The sequence below is a fragment of the Phyllobates terribilis genome, unplaced genomic scaffold (assembly GCF_046119375.1).
Source record: "Phyllobates terribilis strain yellow unplaced genomic scaffold, ASM4611937v1 Scaffold_5__5_contigs__length_657084704, whole genome shotgun sequence".
NCBI classification, from domain to species: domain Eukaryota; kingdom Metazoa; phylum Chordata; class Amphibia; order Anura; family Dendrobatidae; genus Phyllobates; species Phyllobates terribilis.
The window spans coordinates 32,657,250-32,680,515 of record NW_027362765.1 but is presented as its reverse complement, the minus strand read 5'-3'; the positions used below and the strand labels follow the sequence as shown (position 1 = coordinate 32,680,515).

At 39.3% G+C, this 23,266-nt stretch overlaps 1 protein-coding gene across 1 annotated transcript in view; it reads right to left on the bottom strand.

The window, feature by feature from the left end:
- The window catches only part of LOC141271406 (uncharacterized), a 128,220-nt gene that overhangs the window by 69,640 nt on the left and 35,314 nt on the right, over window positions 1-23,266 (bottom strand). Inside the window, exons 9-18 of the mRNA XM_073681492.1 lie at window positions 21,691-21,824; window positions 21,382-21,561; window positions 21,176-21,299; window positions 20,995-21,092; window positions 20,705-20,795; window positions 20,438-20,535; window positions 20,156-20,243; window positions 7,126-8,124; window positions 213-265; window positions 76-138 (exon numbers count right to left, since the gene is read on the bottom strand). Coding sequence (XP_073537593.1) covers window positions 76-138; window positions 213-265; window positions 7,126-8,124; window positions 20,156-20,243; window positions 20,438-20,535; window positions 20,705-20,795; window positions 20,995-21,092; window positions 21,176-21,299; window positions 21,382-21,561; window positions 21,691-21,824 — 1,928 coding nt within the window. The remainder of the gene's footprint in view (window positions 1-75; window positions 139-212; window positions 266-7,125; window positions 8,125-20,155; window positions 20,244-20,437; window positions 20,536-20,704; window positions 20,796-20,994; window positions 21,093-21,175; window positions 21,300-21,381; window positions 21,562-21,690; window positions 21,825-23,266) is intronic.

Sequence of the window (23,266 nt, the reverse complement as noted above, 5' to 3'; positions counted from 1 at the left end):
GCTTAGCGCAGCATCAACTTAAATGTTTAGCAGTCCATCTTGTGACACAAGACCGGATGGATCAACTGGACTTACACTGGCTTTCTTCAGCTTAGCCATGTCTAAACTACAAATCCCACTAGAAGAATAATCTGGAACCTAAATGAATAACCAAATTAAATGCCAACCAGTCCAAATTATAACTGCAGATCCTGAAGATTAACTGGACTTACAATGATTTCATTTGACTTATCACAACCATGACTAAGTCCATGAGGAAGGATAACTGGGACATAGACATTGTGCCAAGCTAAAAGTCAACCAGTCTGTTTTGATACTCCCCACACTGGACTTGCAATGGTTTCATTCTGATTAGCGCAATTATTTACACCTCCTAACAAGAGGTCAAACTGGGACATAGATGTTAAATGCAGACCACCGAAGGCCCCATCAAGTCATGCTGTGAGGCAGAGGCAGACGAAGAAACCCTTAGACCTGAGGTGGTAGGCTATTCAACAACTACAAAACGGCCGGAAAACCTTCAGGCAGGCCAAACACGAGACATGAGGTGGCATGCCAAACATGAGACATAAGGCCCTAGCGGAGGCGGCCAGCCTAAAACACAAGACATGAGGCTTGGCATGATGCGGCATTCCCAACGCACAAGACATGAAGCCAGAATGGGACGGCAGGCTCAACACACACAACATGAGGCCAGACATGACTTAAATTCGAATGTAGGATCTGTTGACAAGGCAGGCTCTTTAACCAACCAAGCCACAGCACCTAAACGAGAATGCAGGTAACAAGCCAGGCTGCAAGACATGCAAGAATCACAAGGCCGCATGACATGCGAGAATCACAAGTCTCTATAGTGCTGCTCACCATTTTTGGCACCCCTTCATTTTTTTCATAGACTACAATATCTTCAGAAAGTAAATGGAAATGTACCAAAGTTATATCCTCAGGATTTTTTAATTAGTGGTCCAAAGTAATACAACAAAACATTGTTTTTCAACTTCCATGTTGCAATTAAAAAACAAACAAACAGAATAAACAGCATGTGCAGCAATAAATGCACCCTTAATTAATAATTGGTTGCACACCCTTTGGCATTGCTGACAGCCTCCAAACGTTTCTTGTAGTCATCTATAAGCTTATTGCACTTTTCAGCTGGAATTTTCTCCCACTCTTCCCTTGCAGTTTGTTCAAGCTCTTGAATGTTTGCATGGTTCTTTTTCCCAATGGCAAATTTCAACTCACCCCAAAGATTTTAAAAGGGATTGAGGTCAAGACTCATTGCTGGTCATTTTAAAACAGTTAATTTTTTCATTTTAAACTATTCCTGTGTACTTTTGGATGTGTGATTTGGGTCATTGTCTTGTTGGAGGATCCATGATCTTCGACTCAAACCAAGTTTTCTTACACTGGTTAGGACATTTCGATCTAAAATCTCTTGATAATTCTCTGATTTCATGATTCTTGTGATACAGCAAGGTCTCCAGTACCAGACACAGCAAAGCAACCCAACAGCATTGTGGATCTTCCACCATGCTTAACTGTTGATAAGGTGTTCTTTTCCTTATAAGCTTCATTACGCCGTTTGTAAACAAACTGTTGCTTTGCATTGCCAAAAAGCTGTATTTTTGTTTCATCTGTCCACAGAACATTTTCCCAAAAGGATTGTGGTTTGTCAAGGTACTCTTTGGCAAAGATCAGTTGTTCCTTTTTATGTCTTTTCTTCAGCAATGGTTTCTTACTTGGCCTTTGCCCATAAAACTCTGTTTGGTTTAGTGTGTGGCGTATGGTACTTGTTGAAACCATGACCACAGACTGTTACAAGTTGGTCTTCAGGTCGTTGGATGTTTGGTGTTTTTTCCACCATTCGCACCAACCTTCAAAGACATCTCTTGTTAATTTTCATCTTTCCCCCACATCCAGGGAGATTCCATGGCTTGGCAAACTTCTTAATAACTTCGCACACTGTTGAAACAGATACCGAGGTCTTTGGAGGTGGCCCCATACCCTTTAGAAGTCTTGTGTTTTCTAATAATAGCAGTTCTGATGTCCTCAGACAGCTCCTTTGTCTTCACCAATGTGACAAAGGAACAGGGCCTACCATGTTGCTTTTTAAAACACTGAAGTCATCATTCATTGGCTAATTCATGTCACATGGGCATCGACAATCACAGGTGAATCTCTTTTGTGATTTACCACAGGTGAGTCAAAATGTGTTTCCATATTAAATTAATGTAAATGTGGCAATAACATGTGACACAGCAAGCTTTAAGTTTTTCTATTTTTCCCTCCCATTGTTTTTTGTTTTAAATTATTGTTTATCATTTGCTATTTTGTATTTAACACAAGTGCTCTATACAAAAAAAACAGTATCACTTGATTCATTTTTTTCTGGAGATATTTCACATGATGTACTTAAACTTCATAGGTGCCAATAATAATGCAACTTTACATGAGTTTAAAACCTATCAGAAATAAAAGCAAAGCAGTTGAATAGAAAGAAAATTATGTCCATAGATAGAACTGCAGCACAGGACTGTAGGCCAGACAACAAACATAAGTAGGTATTGAAGCATTAAATGTAGATTCTCCCAAACTGATGCTAGCATTTCAGCGCCCAACTGTGCCCCTATACCCACTGCCATTGTTACTAGAGGTTGCTATAGAACACGCTATGGTGTTCTGTGATTCACAGCTGCTCCAACCGTGTGCTCAATGCCCCTACATCCAAAGGACAGGAAACCACATTGAAATAGGAAGTGGGAGTTGCCTTTTTATTTTGTACTCTTGGCTTCCTGTCCAGTTATGGGGGCGGATTCCAATCTCTCCATGGCGCTGTCAATCGTGAGGGGAAAATGTGAATTTCTATGCCACAGAGCACCAGATAGATTGGTTTGAAAAGCTTTCCAAGCTGACAATGCACTGGCATAAGTTGGTTCTATTACCTGTTGATCTGTTAGATCATTCCTCACTGATGTTTAGTGTTCACATCCAATCCGTATAACAATATAAATATCTAGGGAATGAAGTCAGTAGATTCCCATTAGACTTTAAGGACTTGAACCTACAATGGTTGTTACAAAAGTTTAAAGGAAACCTGTCAGCAGGATTTTGCTAAGTAAACTACAGGCATTATCATGTTGGAGTTGCTGCACTGATTAAATGATACCTGAGGTGAAGAAATACATCTTGTGGTTCTTGTGTAATCAGTGTTTGCAGTTTTGAGTTTATGAGATTCTCGTGCTTCGGTGCGGGACTGTAGGCAGTGTCTTTCCTTGGTACTCATCAGCAAGAAAAGACCTGGCCACAGGCCCGCCCCAAAGCAAAAGTATATTCCTCATCGTAGAGACAGACAGAGAGACAGATAGACAGCTAGGGAGGGAGAGAGACAGCCACAGACAGATGGAGACAGACAGAGACACAGCTAGAGTCTCTGTCTCTCTGGCTGTCTGTCTTTACACTTCACCTAGTGGTAGTTCAGGTATTCAACACCCCTGTGTTCTGTCTCCATTCTTTCTTCCCTTTCTCCTTTTTTTCACGCACCCCCCTCCCCTTTTTTGTTCTCCCCATCTCTTTTTTTTGCTTTTCTTTCATCCTTTTCACTTACTCATTCATTTCATCTCTTTTCCCCTTCGATCTATTCACATTATATTCTTTTGTTGCTAGATACTTTCACAGCATGTTCCCCTTCACCCTTTGTCTCATTATACATGCATGCTTGTCTCTTTCACACTTGGCACTCCTCTGATCTTTTCGGCCGCTTTCATTACTGCACCTCTAACTCACTGTGCATGCACACACATTCCTCCCACATTCAGCTTTTCTCTGAGCTTTCCGGCCTCTCCCATCACTGTGCCTGCACGCAGACACACTTCACTCCAGCTGACTCTCAGTGACGCGGATATGCGATGTCACCAACACCGCCCCGGTTTCCTATATTAAGCCGGGGGTTCACTTTTGGGGGTATCACGTAGTGTGTTAACACAAGCCATCTCCAGTCAAACACCGACATACAGCACCTTATACATTTATCTGCACTTTACTCTAGTTTTCCTTTCACTGCTTTCTATGGTTATCTTCATTGTCATTCATTTAATTCTGGGCTGTTTAGTGTGGAACATAACTTAGATATTGGGGACTTTTCTGACTTTTTCCAGTAATGATATCATGCACATTATGTCTGTCATATTTTAATTTAGTTCCCCCCTTATTTTTTCCCCACAGAGATAGACTGCTACTAATATAATACACCTGAATGACATCCGCTTCCGCAAAGTTATTTTTGAGAATCTCAGATCAATTTACACATGTCTATTAACGTTTTATATGAGATAAAATGTCATAGGTTAAAATGTATCCTTTATGCCTAACTGATTATAATCTCTTCTGAAAAAATGTTTCTGTTTGCACTCATTATTGATGTTATGTTGTATTGTTTAGTGATATATACCACTTTTTTTTATCTGCTTAGAGATATTCTTGATAAAGGCCATATGGGCTGAAACATTGGATATTATTTCTGCTTTACACAAGTTGATTTAATAAAATTCACGTTTGAAAAAATTTTTTCTTGATTCTGTGAGTTTCCGGAGGTTTTCTTTCCTTTATTGTATGAGAAATTTATTTATTCTAAATTCTAGAGCCAAAAGTGGGAGAATCTGGGTTCTGAGGCTGGATACTTGTTAGTAAGAGATGGGGTCTTTGTCCCTGGAGCTTCTCTACTCAGTATAACGAGACTCACTGATCTTGTTCATACAAAGAACGTTTGAGAATAATAGAAACTATCTAAATATGATCTATACAGTATGTCCTTGTATAAAAAACTATGGAGATAGCGCTATCTTCTGTATATAATATGTGATGGTGCTGTACCCTAATATTTCTGTAGAGCAGTCTCTTAATAAATAATCTTATCCCAGCCGTTCCAAAAATGAAGGAACGGATCATATATGTAAATAGTAATTTGTAATATGAACATGTTTATTATTGTAATATAGAAAAGTTAAAGACGTTTGTTCACAGAGATTGTGGATTGAAAGAGACTGATAAATGGCAGATCACTAAGATTGGGTGTTAGAAAGAAAAGGGAGGCAGAAAAGTTGGGTATTTTTGGGAGGTGTAGCAATACTCTTGCAAAAAAGTGAAAAATTCCAGCTCCAAAAAGTTATATTAAAAAATTCCAAGTTTTTATTACATCATTTTAAAATCTGATGAGGTCACAAGGTACATGGAAATTCACATAGCAACGCGTTTCCAACGCCAAACAGCGTTCTTTGTCAAAACACAAATATAAATATTTTCCGCCCGCGGTACCTAATCACCCACATCCAACAGCAGGTCACCTACCTAACACTAACTGTCCCTATATAGAAATCAAGGAGTTATAAATCTATATATTCAAAAGGGGTTAATGATATAAATATGTAAGGGGTTAATGCAGGGGTAAAGGGTGGATACTTAGCCCAGTATGCTCATCATGATGCCGGAGAAATAAGAGAGAAGGTATCCAGCGCTGGGTTTTAAACCCTAACAGAAAAAGGGGCAGTGTCCAATTCCAGCTGTGTGGAATGAGGTCAACAATCTATGTATTTTCTCCACCCACTGACTAACGTTCATCCCCCAATCCCTAATTGAGAGCCATGATGTACCCTTGTAATCTCAGCTGATAGGACAGAATGGAACAACTGGTTTTACCAGCGGTCCCATTCCTGTTTACACTATCTTATCAAAACTATTATCCATCTGCTTTTGATATGCCCGGAAAGGGCATTCCTTTGTCTAAGGCAAACACAATGTAATTGTGTCTTTTGATGGGGAGGGGGCTTCTGAGATATATATATATATATATATATATATATATATATATATATATATATATATATATATATGATTATATATATATTGTGACAAAGTCACTGGCAAAGTACTGGAGGGGAGATATGTAGCATTGATGTAGTTAGCCCCAGTAATATAAATCTAGGAAAATGCTCCAGCACACTAAGTGCAGTGAGGGGTTAATCGGCCATGTTTAGTACTAGGTTGATTAAACAGTTGTAGAGTGGGAGGAGTCCAGATGATAAATTCCCAGCCTTCTACAGCATTCAGTGTTGGGTGGGGCTGGAGGTTCAAGTTCTGGAGCTGTGTTTTCATGTTAAGGAAAGCTGAACCTTGTGTTGTTTGTTCCTAAAGCGGACTGATTCCTGTAGCAACAAGGACTGTGCCATACGTTATGTTTTTTGTTTTCCTGTTAGGCTGGGAAGGCCGTATTTGTTTTGCTAATGTTGCACTGGTTTATGCAGCACACTTAATATGCCAGTGGAAGATTTAAAGAAACAGTGTTCCTGTGTCTACCTCTATGTTCAGCTGAGTGAGCCGATCTACCACAGTACATATATATAATATATATACACACACACACATCTATCATTAACCCTGGGTCCTCCACCTACATTTGGGACACCAATGGTGGCAAAACTGTAACACGGTAGGGCGTTGCATGGCATCGTGACAGTGACATAGGCAGACACAGTATATATAAAAAAAGCGTGGGGCTTTATTTTCAGCCAAAAAGGTAACAAACAGTAAAGAAACCAAAAACATGAAAGACTCACCCAGATAGGCGATATCTAACATACCATATTGCTAATTCATGCTACCAGGGATATATGTGGACTTAGCTTTCCAGCAACTCGGCAATTAGCACATTTAATCGCTGTGCACATGCTCCTCAGGAACACATCATGTCAGTTCGGAGGCTGTGACACACTAAAGCTTTTCCTTCAGCCTTTTCTGTGTCAGTAATGAGACGACCTCTCTCAGCTGAGCTGGCTAAGCCTCAGCTAAACCCATACTGGAGCAGGAGTGGCAGTGATGTGTCCCACCACTAAATCCTCCTCATCACTCCCATAAGCTGCCGCACCAACCAGTACTACAAAACTTTTAACATCTTGTCCAGCTTAACTTTCTGGGAGAGATATATACTCCGTCCAGTACCTTGTCTGTCGGTCACCTACAATACATATTACTTTGACTCTCTGTTATGTGTTTTCTTTTACACTTTGTCAAAATTACATGTTTTCTCCCTGTGAGAGTTTTCCTTTGTGATCAACAAAATATATCTTCCCTTCTAGGTATGAGAATGACTTCTCCCTTTGTGAGATATTTGATGTTTAGTAAGACTCCTTTTGTTGGTATAATATTTCCCACAATCTGAACATGAAAATGGTTTTTCCCCTGTGTGAGTTTTCCAATGTGCTAAAAGATATGATTTATGTGTAAAACATTTCTCACATTCTGAACATGAAAATGACTTCACCCCTGTGTGAGTTTTCTGATGTGCAACAAGATTTGATTTAAGTGCAAAAGATTTCTCACATTCTGAACATGAAAAAGGCTTCTCCCCTGTGTGAGTTCTCTGATGTGTAACTAGATGTGATTTCTTGGCAAAACATTTATCACATTCTGTACATGAAAATGGCTTCTCCCCTGTGTGACTTCTCTGATGTGTAACAAGAACTGATCTATATGCAAAAAATTTCCCACATTCTGAACATGAAAATGGCTTCTTCCCTGTGTGACTTGTCAGATGTATAAAAAGATTTGATTTATGTGTAAAACATTTCCAACATTCTGAACATGAATATGGCTTCTCCCCTGTGTGAGTTCTCTGATGTGTAAAAAGATGTGATTTCCTGGCAAAACATTTCCCACATTCTGAACATGAATATGGCTTCTCCCCTGTGTGACTTCTCTGATGTGTATAAAGATTTGATTTATCTGCAAAAGATTGCTCACATTCTGAACATGAAAATGGCTTCTCCCCTGTGTGAGTCCTTTGATGTGTAACAAGCTTTGACTTCCTTATAAAACATTTACCACATTGTGAACATATATATGTCTCATCCCCTGCGTGAACTCTTTTTTGCTTAAGAAGCTCTAAATTTTGGCTAAACGAATCAGAATATAGTACCTGTTTAAAATGATCAAATGATAGATCTTTGCTGTGAAAAGATGATGGTATTTCTGGAATGGTGGCATAAACGTCAGTTATATCTTGTGTGATATTAAGGTCATCTGATTTAAAAACTGAAGAGGTCAGTTGTCCCTCTGATCTTCTGGTGCAGTCATCTGTCAAGAATAAAGATTGTTTTTAAATAAAATATCCTGAATTATATTTGTAAAATATCCATAGAAACTTATGTTGACGTTATATAGCAAAATTCAATTATTTACTAAGACAAAAACTGTTCACAATCCAACTGTAGACCTCAGAGCAGAAACCAGTAGAATAATAAGTTCAACCCTGTTTGTTAATTCTGCCTCCCAAATATTGCAATAGTAAGCCACCAAAAAGTATTATGTAGCACAAAATATCAATAAAAACTTCTAATCCACCCTACCCCCCCAAAAAAACAAGACTCCACCTACATCCATTATCAGTCAATAGAAGAATAGAGGGTTTCCACATGGAGGACTCTTAAAAAGCAACATTGCTTCCAGGAACTAATTCAGAAAATATGCGCTTTCACAGCCAAATTTCCCCCTCGCTTCTGAGTCCTGCAGTTTGCCCGAACACTGTTAGCGTCTACATGTTTAGCATTGCGGAAATGGGAAGAACCCACTTAAACATTTACAGTGTTCATGTCTCCAGATGCACAAGTTGGGCTCCATTAATTGGACACTAAAATGGTATATTGTCAATTTTCACTCTCAAACAACCACTGCGTGTCCAGAGAATACCTGTAAAGTCAAAAATGGTCACTACTCCTATAGATGAATTCACTGAGAAAAATGGAGTCAACTTTATGAGCTTTTCTACTGTTCTGTTTTTCTGCTGTTCTGGCACCTTAGGTGATCTGCAAATGGTGCCGACAGTCGACAAACTATTCTAGCAAAATTTGCATTCCAATAGCCAATTGGCGCGTGAGGGGTGCAATTTTCTAAAATATAGGCCTCTCCAAGTAGCTTCAAAAGTGATTTTGTCCCCAGAAAAATAGGTTTTGTAAATTTCCTTGAACATATGATAGTTGGTTGTTTAAGCCTTTTAACCCCTTGATGACATTTGACGTAAGTTTACGTCATGGTTGGGAAGAGGTTCCTGTAAAATGAAGTAAACTTATGATATGGCGATCATGCGGATATAGGAACAGTGCCCGCCTGATCTGCGTCAAGAGCTCGGCTTAAGTGATTGCAGCATTTAAATGACTCGGAGAGGGACACACGATCTGCACCCCCGTGACATCATCATCACAACATCCGTGTTTGCCAGCTACGGTAGCATGTTTAGACCATGCCATGAGCATGGTCTAAGAGGCTTTTGCCAGTGCAGCACTGACAGGTGTAATGCATTACAGTGCTGGTGCACTGCAATGCATTATACCAGCTATCAGAGTAATAAAAGTTAAAATCCCATAGAGAGTGTCTAAATAAAAAAGTAAAAAAAAAAAATTATTGATTTTTTTTAAATCCCAAAATAGAGAACAAAAACAAAAGAAAATTATTATACCAATAAATAGCTATATTTATGTAAAAAAACATAGACATATTTGGTATCGCCGCATCCGGAACAACCTGATCTATAAAACTATCACACTTCAGTGAACTCCATAAAAACTTCATAAAAAAAAATATTAAAAAAACGTGGCAAAAAGCTATGCTTTGCATCATACTGCCAAAAAAGTGGAATAAATGCTATAAAAAAATCGAATGTAAATAAAAATGATTTAGCTGACAACTAGTGTTGAGCGAGTATGTTCTATTAACCCTTTCGCCGAGTATGCTCGGGCCGAGCTCCGAGTATTTATAGCTGCTCGGTGATCAGGTTAAATCGCTCCCCTGTGCATGATTTGCAACTGTTTGACAGCTTAATTACATGTGAGGAATGTCTATTTCTTACACATTCCTCACATGTAATAAAGCTGTCAAACAGTTGCAAATCATGCACACGGGAGCGATTCAACCATATCACCGAGCAGCTATAAATACTCGGAGCTCGCCCGAGCATACTCAGACAGAACATACTCGCTCAACCCTACTGACAACATCATATTGTCCAGCAAAAAAAACAAACCATCAGCGGAGAAATAAAAAAGTTATAGCTCTCAGAATATAGCGACACACAAACAATTCCTTTTTCTATAAAATGTTTTTTATTGTGTAATAGTGGCAGAAGATTCCCTATAATGAGACAGAAGGAGTCACTTAGACACTGCTGGATCCTAGGCCAGACATCGTCCAGTCTTTTTAGACATGCATAAAGTGCATTCAAGTAAAGTTTTCTGCACCTCTGAAAAGAATGACACCACTGAACAGAGGCCAGATGGAGTCCAGAGTAACTCTGCTGTCTTATTATAGTGATTGGATCATCTGAATCAAGTCATTCGGAAGTTTAGATGTAAGTGCTCAGTGTAGAGCGCAGGATAAGAGTGATCCAAAATGTTATGTAAAATGTTCCCAATAAAAGCTTCAACTTAATCCACAAAAAAAGCAAGTCTTCACTCAGATCAATCATCTGTCAATGGAAATATAGGGGGCTTCCAGGTTATTGGTAGCACAAACGCTCTGGAAAAGCGCTACGGCTCTTCAACCCCCAAAAGAAATCCAGCGAATTCTAAGCTCCCAAGTCCAAATGCCCTCGTCCCTTCTGAGCCCCAGTGTGCTTAAACCGCAGTTAGCGTCCACGTGTTTGGCATTTCCCCAGCAATCAGAGCCCGCTTAATTTATAGGTGCATGTCCGCAAAATCACAAGCTGGGCATAATGTACTGGGCATTACAATGTATGGGCACTGCAATGGCGGATTTGTAATTTTAACTAAGCAATATCCACTACTGCTTGTTTCTGGAAAACATCCATACAGTGAAAATCATCACAACACCTGTAGATAAATTCCTAGAGGGGAGTAATTTCCATAATGGGTTCACTTGAGGGAGGATTCTGCTCTTCTGGCACTTAGGGGTACTGTTCAGTAGAAATTGTGTGACAAAGTTTTGGGCCATTTTTACCCATTCTCCATGTAAAAATGTAAAATTTGGGGTTGAAACAAAATTTTTGTGGTAAAAAATTTTTTTTCTTCATTGTCCAATGGTATGAAACTCTGTGACCTACCACCTGTGGTGTCAATATGATCACTGCACCCCTAGATAAATTCATTGAGAAGTGTAGTTTGTAAAATGAGATCACTTATGGGCGGTCTGCTGTTCTGGCACCTCAGGGGCTCTCCCAGTGGGTCCTGGCACCCGTAAAGCATAACAGTAAAATTTGCACTATAATATGGCGCTGCTTCCCTTCTAAGCTTTGCACTGTGCCTGAAAAGTATTTCCCGATTATATGTAGGGTATTGGTGCCCTCAAAAAAATTGCACAACAAACTGAGAGGTCCAATTTTTCCTATTACCCCTTATCAAAATTAAAAACTTGGGGCTAAAACAACATTTTAGTAGTAAATAGTAATTATTCTTTTTTTCACTGTCCATGGTATAAAATTCTGTGAGGCACATGTGGTGTCAAAATGCTCACTACCCCCCTATATGAATTCATTGTGGGGTGTAGTATGCAAAATGGGGTCACTTATAGAGGGTTCTGCTGTTCTCACCTCAGGGGCTTTGCCAATGTGACATTGCACCCTCAAATCATTTCAGCTAAATCTGAACTCCAAAATGGCGCTCCTTCCCTTCTGAGCTTTGCACTGTGACTCAAAAGTAGTTTCTGACCACATATGGGGTAGTGGCGTACTCAGGAAAAATTGTAAGGTCCATTTTCTCCCATTATCCCTTTTGAAAATAAAAAAATTGTGCCAAAGCAACATTTTAGTGAAAAAATTGTAATTTTCTATTTGCTCACTACACCCCTAGATGAACCCCTCAAAAGGTGTAGTTTACAAAATGAGGTCACTTGTGTGAGGTTTCTATTGTTTTGGCATGCCAAGGGCTCTTCAAATGTAACAAAGCATCCGCAATCTATTTCAGCTAAAATTACGCTCCAGAATTCAATTGACGCGCCTTCCCTTTTGAGTCCCAAACAATCGTTTTCCACCACATATGGGGTGTAGATGTACTCAGGAGAAAGTGCACAACAAATTATACAGTCAATTTTCTCCTGTGTCCTTGTGAAAATGAAAAATGTTGGGCAAAATCAACACGGCTCAATGTAATAAAATTCTGTGAAGAACCTGTGGATTCAAGGTGCTCACCACAAATCTAGATAAATTCCTTGAGGGATGTAATTTTCAAAATGGGGTCACTTGTGGGGGTTTTCCACTGTTGAGGCACATCAGAAGCGTTGCAAATGCAACGTGTCATTCGCTAGCTATACAAGAAAATTTTGCACTACAAAAGTCAAATGGCACTCCTTGCCTTTTGAGCCCTATCGTGCGTCCAAACAGCAGTTTTACGCCACATATGGGTTATCGGTGTTCTCAGGAGAAATTACTCAACAAATTTTGGGGGCCATTTTCTCATGTTACTCTTGTGAAAATGAAAAATTTGGGGCTAAAGCTACATTTTTGTGGGAAAAAGTTACATTTTCATTTTTTCCTTCCACATTGGTTTAATTCCTATGAAGCACATGGAGGGTTAATGAACCAATTAAAAGTGCTTTTGAGCACTTTGAGGGGTGCAGTTTATGAAATGGTGTCACTTTTGGGTGTTTTCTGTCATATAGGCCCCTCAAAGTCACTTCAAATATGATATAGTCCCTAAAAAAATTGGATTTGTAAATTTTATTGGAAAATGAGAAAATGCTGATAAACATTTAACTGTTCTAGCTTCCTAACGAAAAAAAAATGTTTCAAAAATGAAGCTGATGTGAAGTAGACATTTGGTAAATGTTATTATCTATTTTTGAGATATAATTATCTGGTATAAGGGCATAAAAATAAAAATTTTGAAAATTGCGAAAATTTTACCAAAATTACAATATTTTCATAAATAAATGTAAAAAATATTGTCCAAAATTTACAACTAACATAAACGACAGTGTGTCAAGAAAAAAACAATCTCAGAATATGTTGAAGCGCTTATATATTGAAGCGTTCCAGAGTTATTTACCTCATAAAGTGACACTAGTCAGAATTGTAAAACAGAGCACCGGAGCAGGCGGCATGTAATGTCACACTCTTCAATGAGGTACGGGTGCCTGAAGGTGGCATACTACTCCCTTACGCGTTTCGGAAATTAAGCTATTTCCTTTATCAGGGGGCATTCCCATGCCTGGCACCTCCAGCAACAATTAACTTTGGTGATCTATCTCTGACTTGCACTTGAACTGTGAGTTGTTTCAGAACGCTGATACATTTACAGTAATCTGTGATATAAACCTGGAGGCATCGACGCATTTAATCTATGGTATAAAGCCTATTTTAAAAATCAGAACTTAATAAATACATTGTGAAACAACCGGTGTGTATTTTGTAATATCGATACCATGTTCACCAAACAGGTTGTCCTTTTTCAGTATTTTGCACTAACCATTTTTTGGTTAACTCTATATAACCTGGTTGAATTGTTTTCCCTTCCATCTGACACTCCTGTTTAGACTGATTTCCATGTGATATATAATATGCTGTTATCCAAGTTTAAATTCCTTGAAGGGTGTAATTTTCAAAATGGGGTCACTTGTTTTTTTTTCCACGGTTTAGGCACATAAGGGGCTTTGCAAACGCAACATGACATTCGCTACCTACACCAGCCAATTTTGCACTCCAAAAGTCAACTGGCACTCCTTCCCTTTCGAGCCCTGCCATGCACCCAAACAGTAGTTTTCCACCACATATGAGGTATTGGAGTTCGCAGGAGAAATTACACAACAAATTTTGGGGTCCATTTTCTCCTGTTTCCCTTGTGAAAATGCAAAACGCAACATTTTTGTGGGAAAAAGTTAAATTTACATTTTTTCCTTCCACATTGGTTTACTTCCTATGAAGCACTTGGAGGGTTAACCCCTTTACTTCCCAAGGCTGTTTGCACGTTAATGAACAGTTTTACAATTCTGACCGCTGTCACTTTATGAGGTAATAACTCTGGAACGCTTCAATGGATCCTACCGATTCTGAGATTGTTTTTCGTGACATATTATACTTCATTGTAGTGATAAAATTTCTTCGATCTGACTTGCGTTTATTTGTGAAAAAAACGGAAATTTGGTGAACATTTTGCAATTTTCAAAATTTTATTCTTATGCCCTTAACTCAGAGAAATGTGTCACACAAAACAGTTAATAAATAGCATTTCCCACATGTCTACTTTACATCAGCACAATTTTTGAAACAAAATCTTTTTTGTTAGGAAGTTAAAAAGGTTAAAAGTTGACCAGCGATTACTTATTTTTCCAACGACATTTAGAAAACCATTTTTTAGGGACCACATCACATTTGAAGTGACTTTCAGGGGTCTATATCACAGAAAATACCCAAAAGTGACACCATTCTAAAAACTGCACCCTCAAGGTGCTCAAAACCACATTTAGAAAGTTCATTAACTCTTCAGGTGCTTCACAGGAATTTTTGGAATGTGGAAGAAAAAAAATGAACATTTAACTTTTTTTCACAAAAAAATTAATTTAGACCCAATTTTTTTTTATTTTCGCAAGGATACCAGGAAAAAATGGACCCCAACATTTGTTGTGCAATTTCTCCTGAGCATGCCAATAACCAATATGTGAGGGAAAACCACTATTTGGGTGCACAGCAGAGCTCGGAAGGGAAGGAGCGCCATTTGACTTTTTTAATGTAAAATTTGCTGGAATAATAAGCCGACGCCATGTTGCATTTGGAGAGCCCCTGATGTACCTAAACAGTGCAAACTCCCCACAAGTGACATAATTTTGGAAACTAGACCGCTCAGGGAACTTATCTAGATGTGTGGTGAGTACCTTGAACTCCCAGGTGCTTCACAGAAGTTTATAAAATTGAGCCGTGAAAATAAAACTTTCACATATTTCCCACAAAAATGTTTTTTAGCCCCAAATTTTGGATTCTCATAAGGGTAACAGGAGAAATTGCACTGTAAAATTTGTTGAGCAATTTCTCCTGACTATGCCAATACCCAATATGTGGAGGAAAACTACTGTTTGGGCGCACAGCAGGACTTGGAAGGGAAGGAGCGCCATTTCACTTTTTGAATACAAAATTTGCTGAAATAATTAGCGGATGCCATGTTGCATTTGGAGATCCCCTGATGTGCCTAAACAGTGGAAACCCCCCACAAATGACACCATTTTGAAAACAAGACCCCTCAGGGAACTTATCAAGATGTGTGGTGAGCACCTTGAACCCCCAGGTCCTTCACAGAAGTTTATAACGTAGAGTTGTGAAAATAAAAAATACAATTTTTTCCTCAAAAATGTTCCGGTAACAGGAGAAAATGGACCCCAAAATTTGTTGTGCAATTTCTCCTGAGCACGCAGATACCCCATATGTGGGGGTAAACTACTGTTTGGGTGCACGGCAGAGCTCAGAAAAGAAGGAGTGGCGGTTTGGAACGCAGATTTTGATGGAATGGTCTGTGGGTGTTATTTCACACTTGGAGAGCCCCTGATGTGCCTAAACAGTGGAAAGCCCCCACAAGTGACTCCATTTTGGAAACTAGATGCCTAGAGGAATTTATCTAGATGTGTGGTGAGCACCTTGAGCCCACAGGTGCTTCACAGAATTTTACAACTTTGATCTGTGAAAATGAAAAAAATATATATATTTTTCCCACAAAAATGTTGTTTTAGCCCCCATTTTTTTTCATTTTCACAAGGATAGCAGGAGAAAATGGACCCAAAAATTTGTTGTGCAATTTCTCCTGAGTATGCCGATACCCCATATATGATAGAAAACTACTTCTGAGGCACAGAAGAAAGTTCAGAAGGGAATGAGAGCCATATTGGAGTTCATATTTTGCTGGACTGGTTTGACGGTACCATGTCACATTAGCAGAGCCCCTAAAGTGCCATAGCAGCAGAATCCCCCATTAGAGACCCCATTTTACAAACTACACCTCTCAAGGAATTCATCTAGGCGTGCAGTGAGCATGCTGACACCACAGGTGCCTCACGGTGTTTTGTACCATTGGGCGGTAAAGAAAGAATTATTACATTTTTACCACCAAAGTTTTGTTTTAATCCCAGATATTACATTTTCACACTGGGAAATTGGTACAAATTGCAGTAAAATTTGCCACACAATACCCCATATGTGGCTGTACAGTACTGCTTAGCCATACGGCGAGATCTGCCTCCTGGACTGCAGATTTTTCTAGAATAGTTCTAGAACACCAGAATCCCCCCTCAAATGACCCCATTTTGGAAATTAGAACTCTTTAGGAATTTATCTACAGGTGTGGTGAGGATTTTAACTACATGGGTGTTTTCTAGAAACAAGCAGCAGTGGATATTGCTGAGTGAAATTTGCAAACTGCCTTTGTAGTGACCAATATGTTGCAGCGACCAGTACGTTGTAGTGCGTGTACACTGTGCCCAGCTTGTGCTTCTGGAGACATGCACCCGTAAATAAAGCTGGCTCTCATCACTACAGAAATGGCAAATTTGTGGACGCTATCTGCGGTTTAGGCATACTGTGGGGCTCAGAAGGGAGGGGGGCATTTGGATTTGGGAACACAGAATTTGCTGAATTTCTTTTGGGGGGTGTAGGGATTGTACTCACTCAGGTGAGGTGTGAGGCAAACAGGAGGCAAGTTCCTTTCAATGTTCACAGCGGTTTATTGGCTTCATAAACCGGTCAGTAAGTAAAATGCAAACAAACAGCCTTTAGGGCAGGCAAAAACAAAGAAAACTGTCCATAAAACAAAGTCTTTGGTAAACTGAACCTGTGGTCACACAGGTTGGTAAGTGTCCAGCACACAGCTCAGTCGGGAGACAACACACACAGGAGGCCTTCTCCCTCCAAACACAGACCATGTGCAAAACAACAGCCTCCAATATATAGGTTGTTAACCACACCCTGAGGTGAGGTATGTGGGTATCTGGACCCACCCATTCTCTCCTAGGTACCCATAACCCGGCTCCCAGGTGCACCAAACTATCCTCTTAGTGCTTATATGCACTAGAGAAACACTCCGGGCTACATCACAGAGACCAGCCATCTTTGTGACACATAGCTCCCATTGACTATGCGACTATTAGCCACCTTAAGGGGCAAGAGCCATTTCGCTTTTCCAGAGCCCTTGCGCTACCAGTAAGGTGGAAGCCCCATATATTTCCGTTAACAGATCACAGACCTGAGTGGGAACTTGATTTTTTTGTGGATTGAGTCAAAGCTTTTAATGTTATCCAAAAGGTTATGTAAAATGTTCCCATTTATCCTGTGCTCTACGCTGAGCACTGATATTGGGGTTTCTATTTAAATCTCCTAGTGACACAATTCAAATGAAACCCATGAGGCATCTATTCACTATAATCAGGTAGCAAAGTTACTCCGGATTCCGTCTGGCCTCTGCTCAGCGTTGTCCTTTTTTTGAGAGTTGCACAAAACTGTGGCCGACGGCACATTTATGCACGCCTAAATAGACGGACACTGCCAGATCACAGGACTGACAGCGTCCACAGTGCCTCCATCTGCCTCACTATAGGGAATTTTCCACCGGGGGTTCCGTCTGAATAATGTATTTCAGAGATTTACACCGAAGCCTCTGAGTAAGTGCACAGCGCAGAGCACAGGATGAATGTGAGCCGAGCCTTACTGCAATCTTTGGGATGCAGAATGAACAAGTCAACAGCAAGTGAAAAATTGGCTTTCTTTATTTTTATGCCGTTTCTCATGCGGTATAAGCGATTAGATGACTATTTTTCGGGTCGGTGCGATTACAGCGATACCAGATTTATATCGGGTTTTTATGTTTGGCAGCTGTCACACTAAAAGACGTTTTTTTTTTTGCAAAAACTAGTGTTTGCAATGCCATATTTTGAGAGCTAGAATTTTTCCATATTTCTGCCGACAGAGTCACGTGAGGGCTTGTTTTTCGTGGGATGTTTTTATTGGTACCATTTTCGGTCACGTGACCTTTTTTGATCACTTTCTATTATGATTTTTGGGAGTCAGCATAAACAAAAACCAACAGCTCAGGAATTGTTTTTTTGGGGGCTTTTTTATGCTGTCCCGCATATGATAAAATTGGTAAGGCAGCTTTTTATTCTTCAGGTCAGTACGATTACTGCGATACCATATTTATATAGTTTTTGTTTGGGCGCTTTTATACAATAAAAACAATTTTGTAGAAAAAATAATTATTTTTGCATCACTTTGTTCTGGCAGCTATAACTTTTTTATTTTTTCGCTGACGGAGCTGTACAGTGGCTTTTTTTTTGCGGGACAAGATTACGTTTTCAATTATACAATTTTTACTTACATTCGTCTTTTTGATCGTATTTTATTCCACTTTTTGCTCGGCAGTATGATGATAAAGCATAGTTTTTTGCCCCGTTTCTTTTTTTGTTTTTTTTATGGGGTTAAGTAGTGAGACAGTGTTATAGGTAGGGACGTTCTGGACGCCGCGATATCAAATATGTGTACTTTTATTGCTTTTTTTCTCATAATAATATTTATTTACAGGTACAATATGTTTTTTTATAAAAATGTTTTTACAACTTTTTTCACTTTTTTACTTTGCCCCACTATGGGACTTTCACTTTCTGCAGTCTGATTGCAGTTATAAGGTATAGGAGCATTGCTATACCTTATGACCTGTCAGTGCTGCAGACGCAAGTTAGTTAGATCATGCACTGCGCATGATCTAGCTACCTCGCAAGTGCCTGGTGACCCGGATATCGTCATGACAACGATTGGGACCCCATGATGACGTCACGGGGTTTCCGATCAAAGAGCAGAGGGGCTTCTGTCCCTCAGCCTGCTCACTAAATGCTGTGATTGCAGCATTTAGGGGATTAAAGTGCCGGGTGTCAGCTGTCAGAATCAGCTGACACCTGGCGTCGATCGTGCGCGCACGGTCTCTGAGCGCAAAATCACCCAGACGTTTCCATACTTCCAAGGTCAGTAAGTACCAGACCACCCGGACGTATGGATACGTCTAAGGTCAGAAAGGGGTTAATGAACTCATTGAGTGTGGTTTTGAGCACTTTCAGGGGGCAGTTTTTGAAATGGTTTAATTTGGGGGTATTTTCTGTCATATAGGTCCCTCAGTCACTTCAAATATGATCTAGTCCCTAAAAAATTGGATTTGTAAATTTTGTTGGTAAATAAGAAATTGCTGATAAACTTTTAACCCTTATAACTTACTAACAAAAAAAATGTTTCAAACATGATGCTGATGTGAAGTAGACATGTGGCAAATATTATTTATAATCTATTTTGTGAGCTATAACTATCTGGTATAAGGGCATAAAAATTAAAATTTTAAAAATTGCTAAATTTTCAAAATTTTTGCCAAGTTTCCGATATTTTAACAAATAAACATAAAAAATATCATCCTAAATTGACAACGATCATAACTACAATGTACCATGAAAAAGCAATCTCAGAATTACTGGGATTAGGTTAAGCATTCTAAAATTATTACCAAGTAATGTGACATGTCAGATTTGAAATACGGGGCCTGATTAGGAACACAAAACTGTCTGCAACGGAAAGTGATTAAATCAGAGTATCTTGGGCGCTATCTACTGTAATCAAAAACTGTGACATCTCTGGAGTAATTATAGCATGTGACATGTTGGCACTTTACAATCTAAACTATTGTAGAGACCAATATTTTCTGTCAGATGAGTTTCTTTAAGAAATATTAGACATTTAGAGAGAACCTTTCAACCATGACCACTAAATTGCAGTTGCACTCATTTATGATAGACCATTGGAGCTCCTATAAGTCCTGACTAGAAAGGTAGAAAAATTATTAGTGCTCCCCGATTCAGGAGAGATTGCGCAGTAATTTTCATTCCTTAGAATCAAAAACATCATGAAATTTATTATATGGAGTCATTAGAGCCATGAATCACGAGACTTATCATGGCATGGGTGTAGGTTTTTTTTCTGTTTTTCATCGTGAACTTATTTGAAGTTAGTCCGTTCTTTTCTAACAGAAACTGCTATAAAGCTATTGCTGTAAAATATGTCCCACATCCCTGGGATTTTTATGTAGTTGAACCCCTTTTTGATAATAATTTACCCTGATGTGACATTTCTCTGCATTTCGTGATAAATACTCACCTGGATAGTCGTGTGTAGGAATCTCCTCTTTCCATCGCACATCACCCATCACAAATGGCTTTATAATAATTTTGCTTATATTGTTACCCTGAAATAAATATTGTAAAAGTCACGTGAAATGATTCAGAAAAACAGAAAAGATCATTAATTAGCTAACGACCAAAAATATTTATAATAAAATAGCCATTCAGTGTATAATTCGATAAACCAATATTGAACACAAGACCTTCACAGCCTTCTACACATCACACGGAGATCTCATGACACCTTGTCTCCATCTACCTGATGATCCTGAGGAACATCTGTATTTTCTTGTTTACAGTCCTGTGGAAGAAGAGGACGGGGACATCTCTCTGGTGTTGTCCTCTTACTGGATAGATCTGGAGGAAACACATACAGAGGCTGAGTTCATTCTTAACATACAGATAATTATAGGCTGTGTGTACTTAGTCTTTAATTGTGATATGACTAGACAAGACTGCCAATAAAGCAGTGTCAGCCAATGACTTTGAAGAAACTTTGACTCTATATTTCGTGATTACTACTCACCTGGGTGGTTATCTGTAAAGCTCTCATCTTTACACCACTCATCAGCCCACACATATGTTTCTGTAGTATTAATATGGGGCAGATCTTCACCCTGAAACAAATATTGTAAAAGTCACAGAGAGATGGAGAAGTCAAATCCTATGATCAGCTCTAATCCTGCCATCTCCACCGTTCTAATTACACAAGTATAAAACATATAATACTGGTGGATAAAACAAGACTGCGCACAAGACCTTCACAACAATCTACACATCATAAGGGAGATCTCATGACACCTTCTTTCCATCTACCTGATGATCCTGAGGAACATTGGGATTTTCTTGTTTACAGTCCTGTGGAAGAAGAGGACGGGGACATCTCTCTGGTGTCGTTCTCTTACTGGATAGAACTAAATGAAATACATATAGAGACCGAATTCATTGTTTACTTACAGATAATTATAGGCCATGTGTATTTAGTCCAGTCTATTACCTGGTGATGTGAGGGGCTGGGGAACCACCATCATGACGTCCTTGTACAGATCTTTGTGTCCTTCTATATACTCCCACTCCTCCATTGAGAAGTAGACGGTGACATCCTGACACCTTATAGGAACCTGACACATACAATGATACCGTCATCCCCCGATCCCTACATAGCGTTACTGTATAATGTCCCAGCATTCCCAGCAGTGTCACCTCTCCAGTCAGCAGCTCAATCATCTTATAGGCGAGTCCTAGGATCTTCTGGTCATTGATGTCCTCATGTATCAGGGTGTGAGGTGGAGGCTCTGTGATTGGGCTCAGGGGTCTTCCCCATCCCTCTGACACAGGGTCCTGACAGCGCTCACTAGAGGTCTTCTTCACTACTGTGTAATCCTGGTTATAGAGAGACACATTAATAAATCTCACTACAGACATTTCCAGAGTCCTCACCTCTCCAGTTCTGTCCATCTGTTATTCCCATAGATAAGAATGATGTAATGTGACGTCATCAGAATCTCTCACCTCTCCAGTAAGCCGGAAGAGGATCTCTAGGGTGAGGTGTAATATCCTCTCCACCATCTTCTCTCTGACCATATCCATCTTTGATGGGTCAATCAGGAAAATTCTCTTAAATAGAAAATCTCCACTGAGAGGATCTGAATGGGGAGAAGATGACGATGTAACATTATAAGGGATCTCAGGAGGTGTGACATGTAGATTTTCTAATTATAATTTCTTGATTGTTGGAAAATCCCTTTCATCTCTCCTGATCTTTGCTTTTACTGTACATCAGATGCAGTTTTCTCGCTGTCACATACTATTACATGATGACAATCGCACGGGTTGGTTAACTCCTCGGATGCTGTGGTCAATAGCGACCGTCTCATCCAGGTGGTTAAACGTTACATCAGCATCTCGCTATGTGATCGCAGGACGTCGATTGTTACCATGGCAGCCAGGTAAAATAACAAACGTTCTGAGATTGATGACATAAATGTAAGATTTCTTCCCAATTAACCCCTTCCCCCCGAAGCCTGTTTTCACCTTCCTCACCAGGCCAATTTTTTCAATTTTCATCAGTGTCACTTTATGAGGTAATAACTCTGGAACGCTTCAACGGATCCCACCGATTCTGAGAATGTTTTCTCGTGACATATTGTACTTCATGATAGCGGTAAAATTTGTTCGATGCGACTTGTGTTTGTTTGTAAAAATATCGGAAATTTGGCGAATATTTAAAAAATGTAGCAATTTTTAAACTTTTCATTTTAAGCCCTTAAACCATAGTTTATAAATAACATTCCCACATGTCTACTTTACATTAGAACAGTTTTTGAAAAAAAAAAATAATTTTTGTTAGGAAGTTAGAAGGCTTAAAAGTTAATCAACGATTTTTTAATTCCAACGAAATTCCAAAATTCCAACAAAATTTACAAAACCATTTTTTTAGGGACCACATCACATTTGAAGTGACTTTGAGGGGTTTATATGACAGAAAATACCCAACAGTGACACTATTCTATAAACTGCACCCCTCAAAGTGCTCAAAACCACATTCAATAAGTTTATTAACCTTTCAGGTGCTTCACAGGAACTGAAAAAAATGTACATTCATCTTTTTTTCCAAATTTTTTTACTTTAGACCCAATTTTTTTATTTTCACAAGGATAGGAAAAAATGGACTTCAAAATTTGTTGAGCAATTTCTCCTGAGTATGCCGATACCCCATATGTGGATGAAAACCCCTGTTTGGGGGCACGGCAGGGCTCAGAAGGGAAGGAGTGATGGTTGATGGAATGGTCTGCGAGCGCCATGCCGTGTTTGGAGAGCCCCTGATGTGCCTAAATAGTGGACGCCATGTGACCCCATTTTGGAAACTAGACCACCCAATGAATTGATCTAGATGTGTGGTGAGCACCTAGAACCCCCAGGTGTTTCACAGAAATTTATAATGTGGAGCCATGAAAATAAAAATCTATTTTTTTTCCACAAAAATGTTATTTTAGCCCCATTTTTTTTTATTTTCAAAAGGGAAACAGAAAAAAATTGAATGCAAAAATTGTTGTGCAATTCCCCAGAGTACGCAATACTCCATATG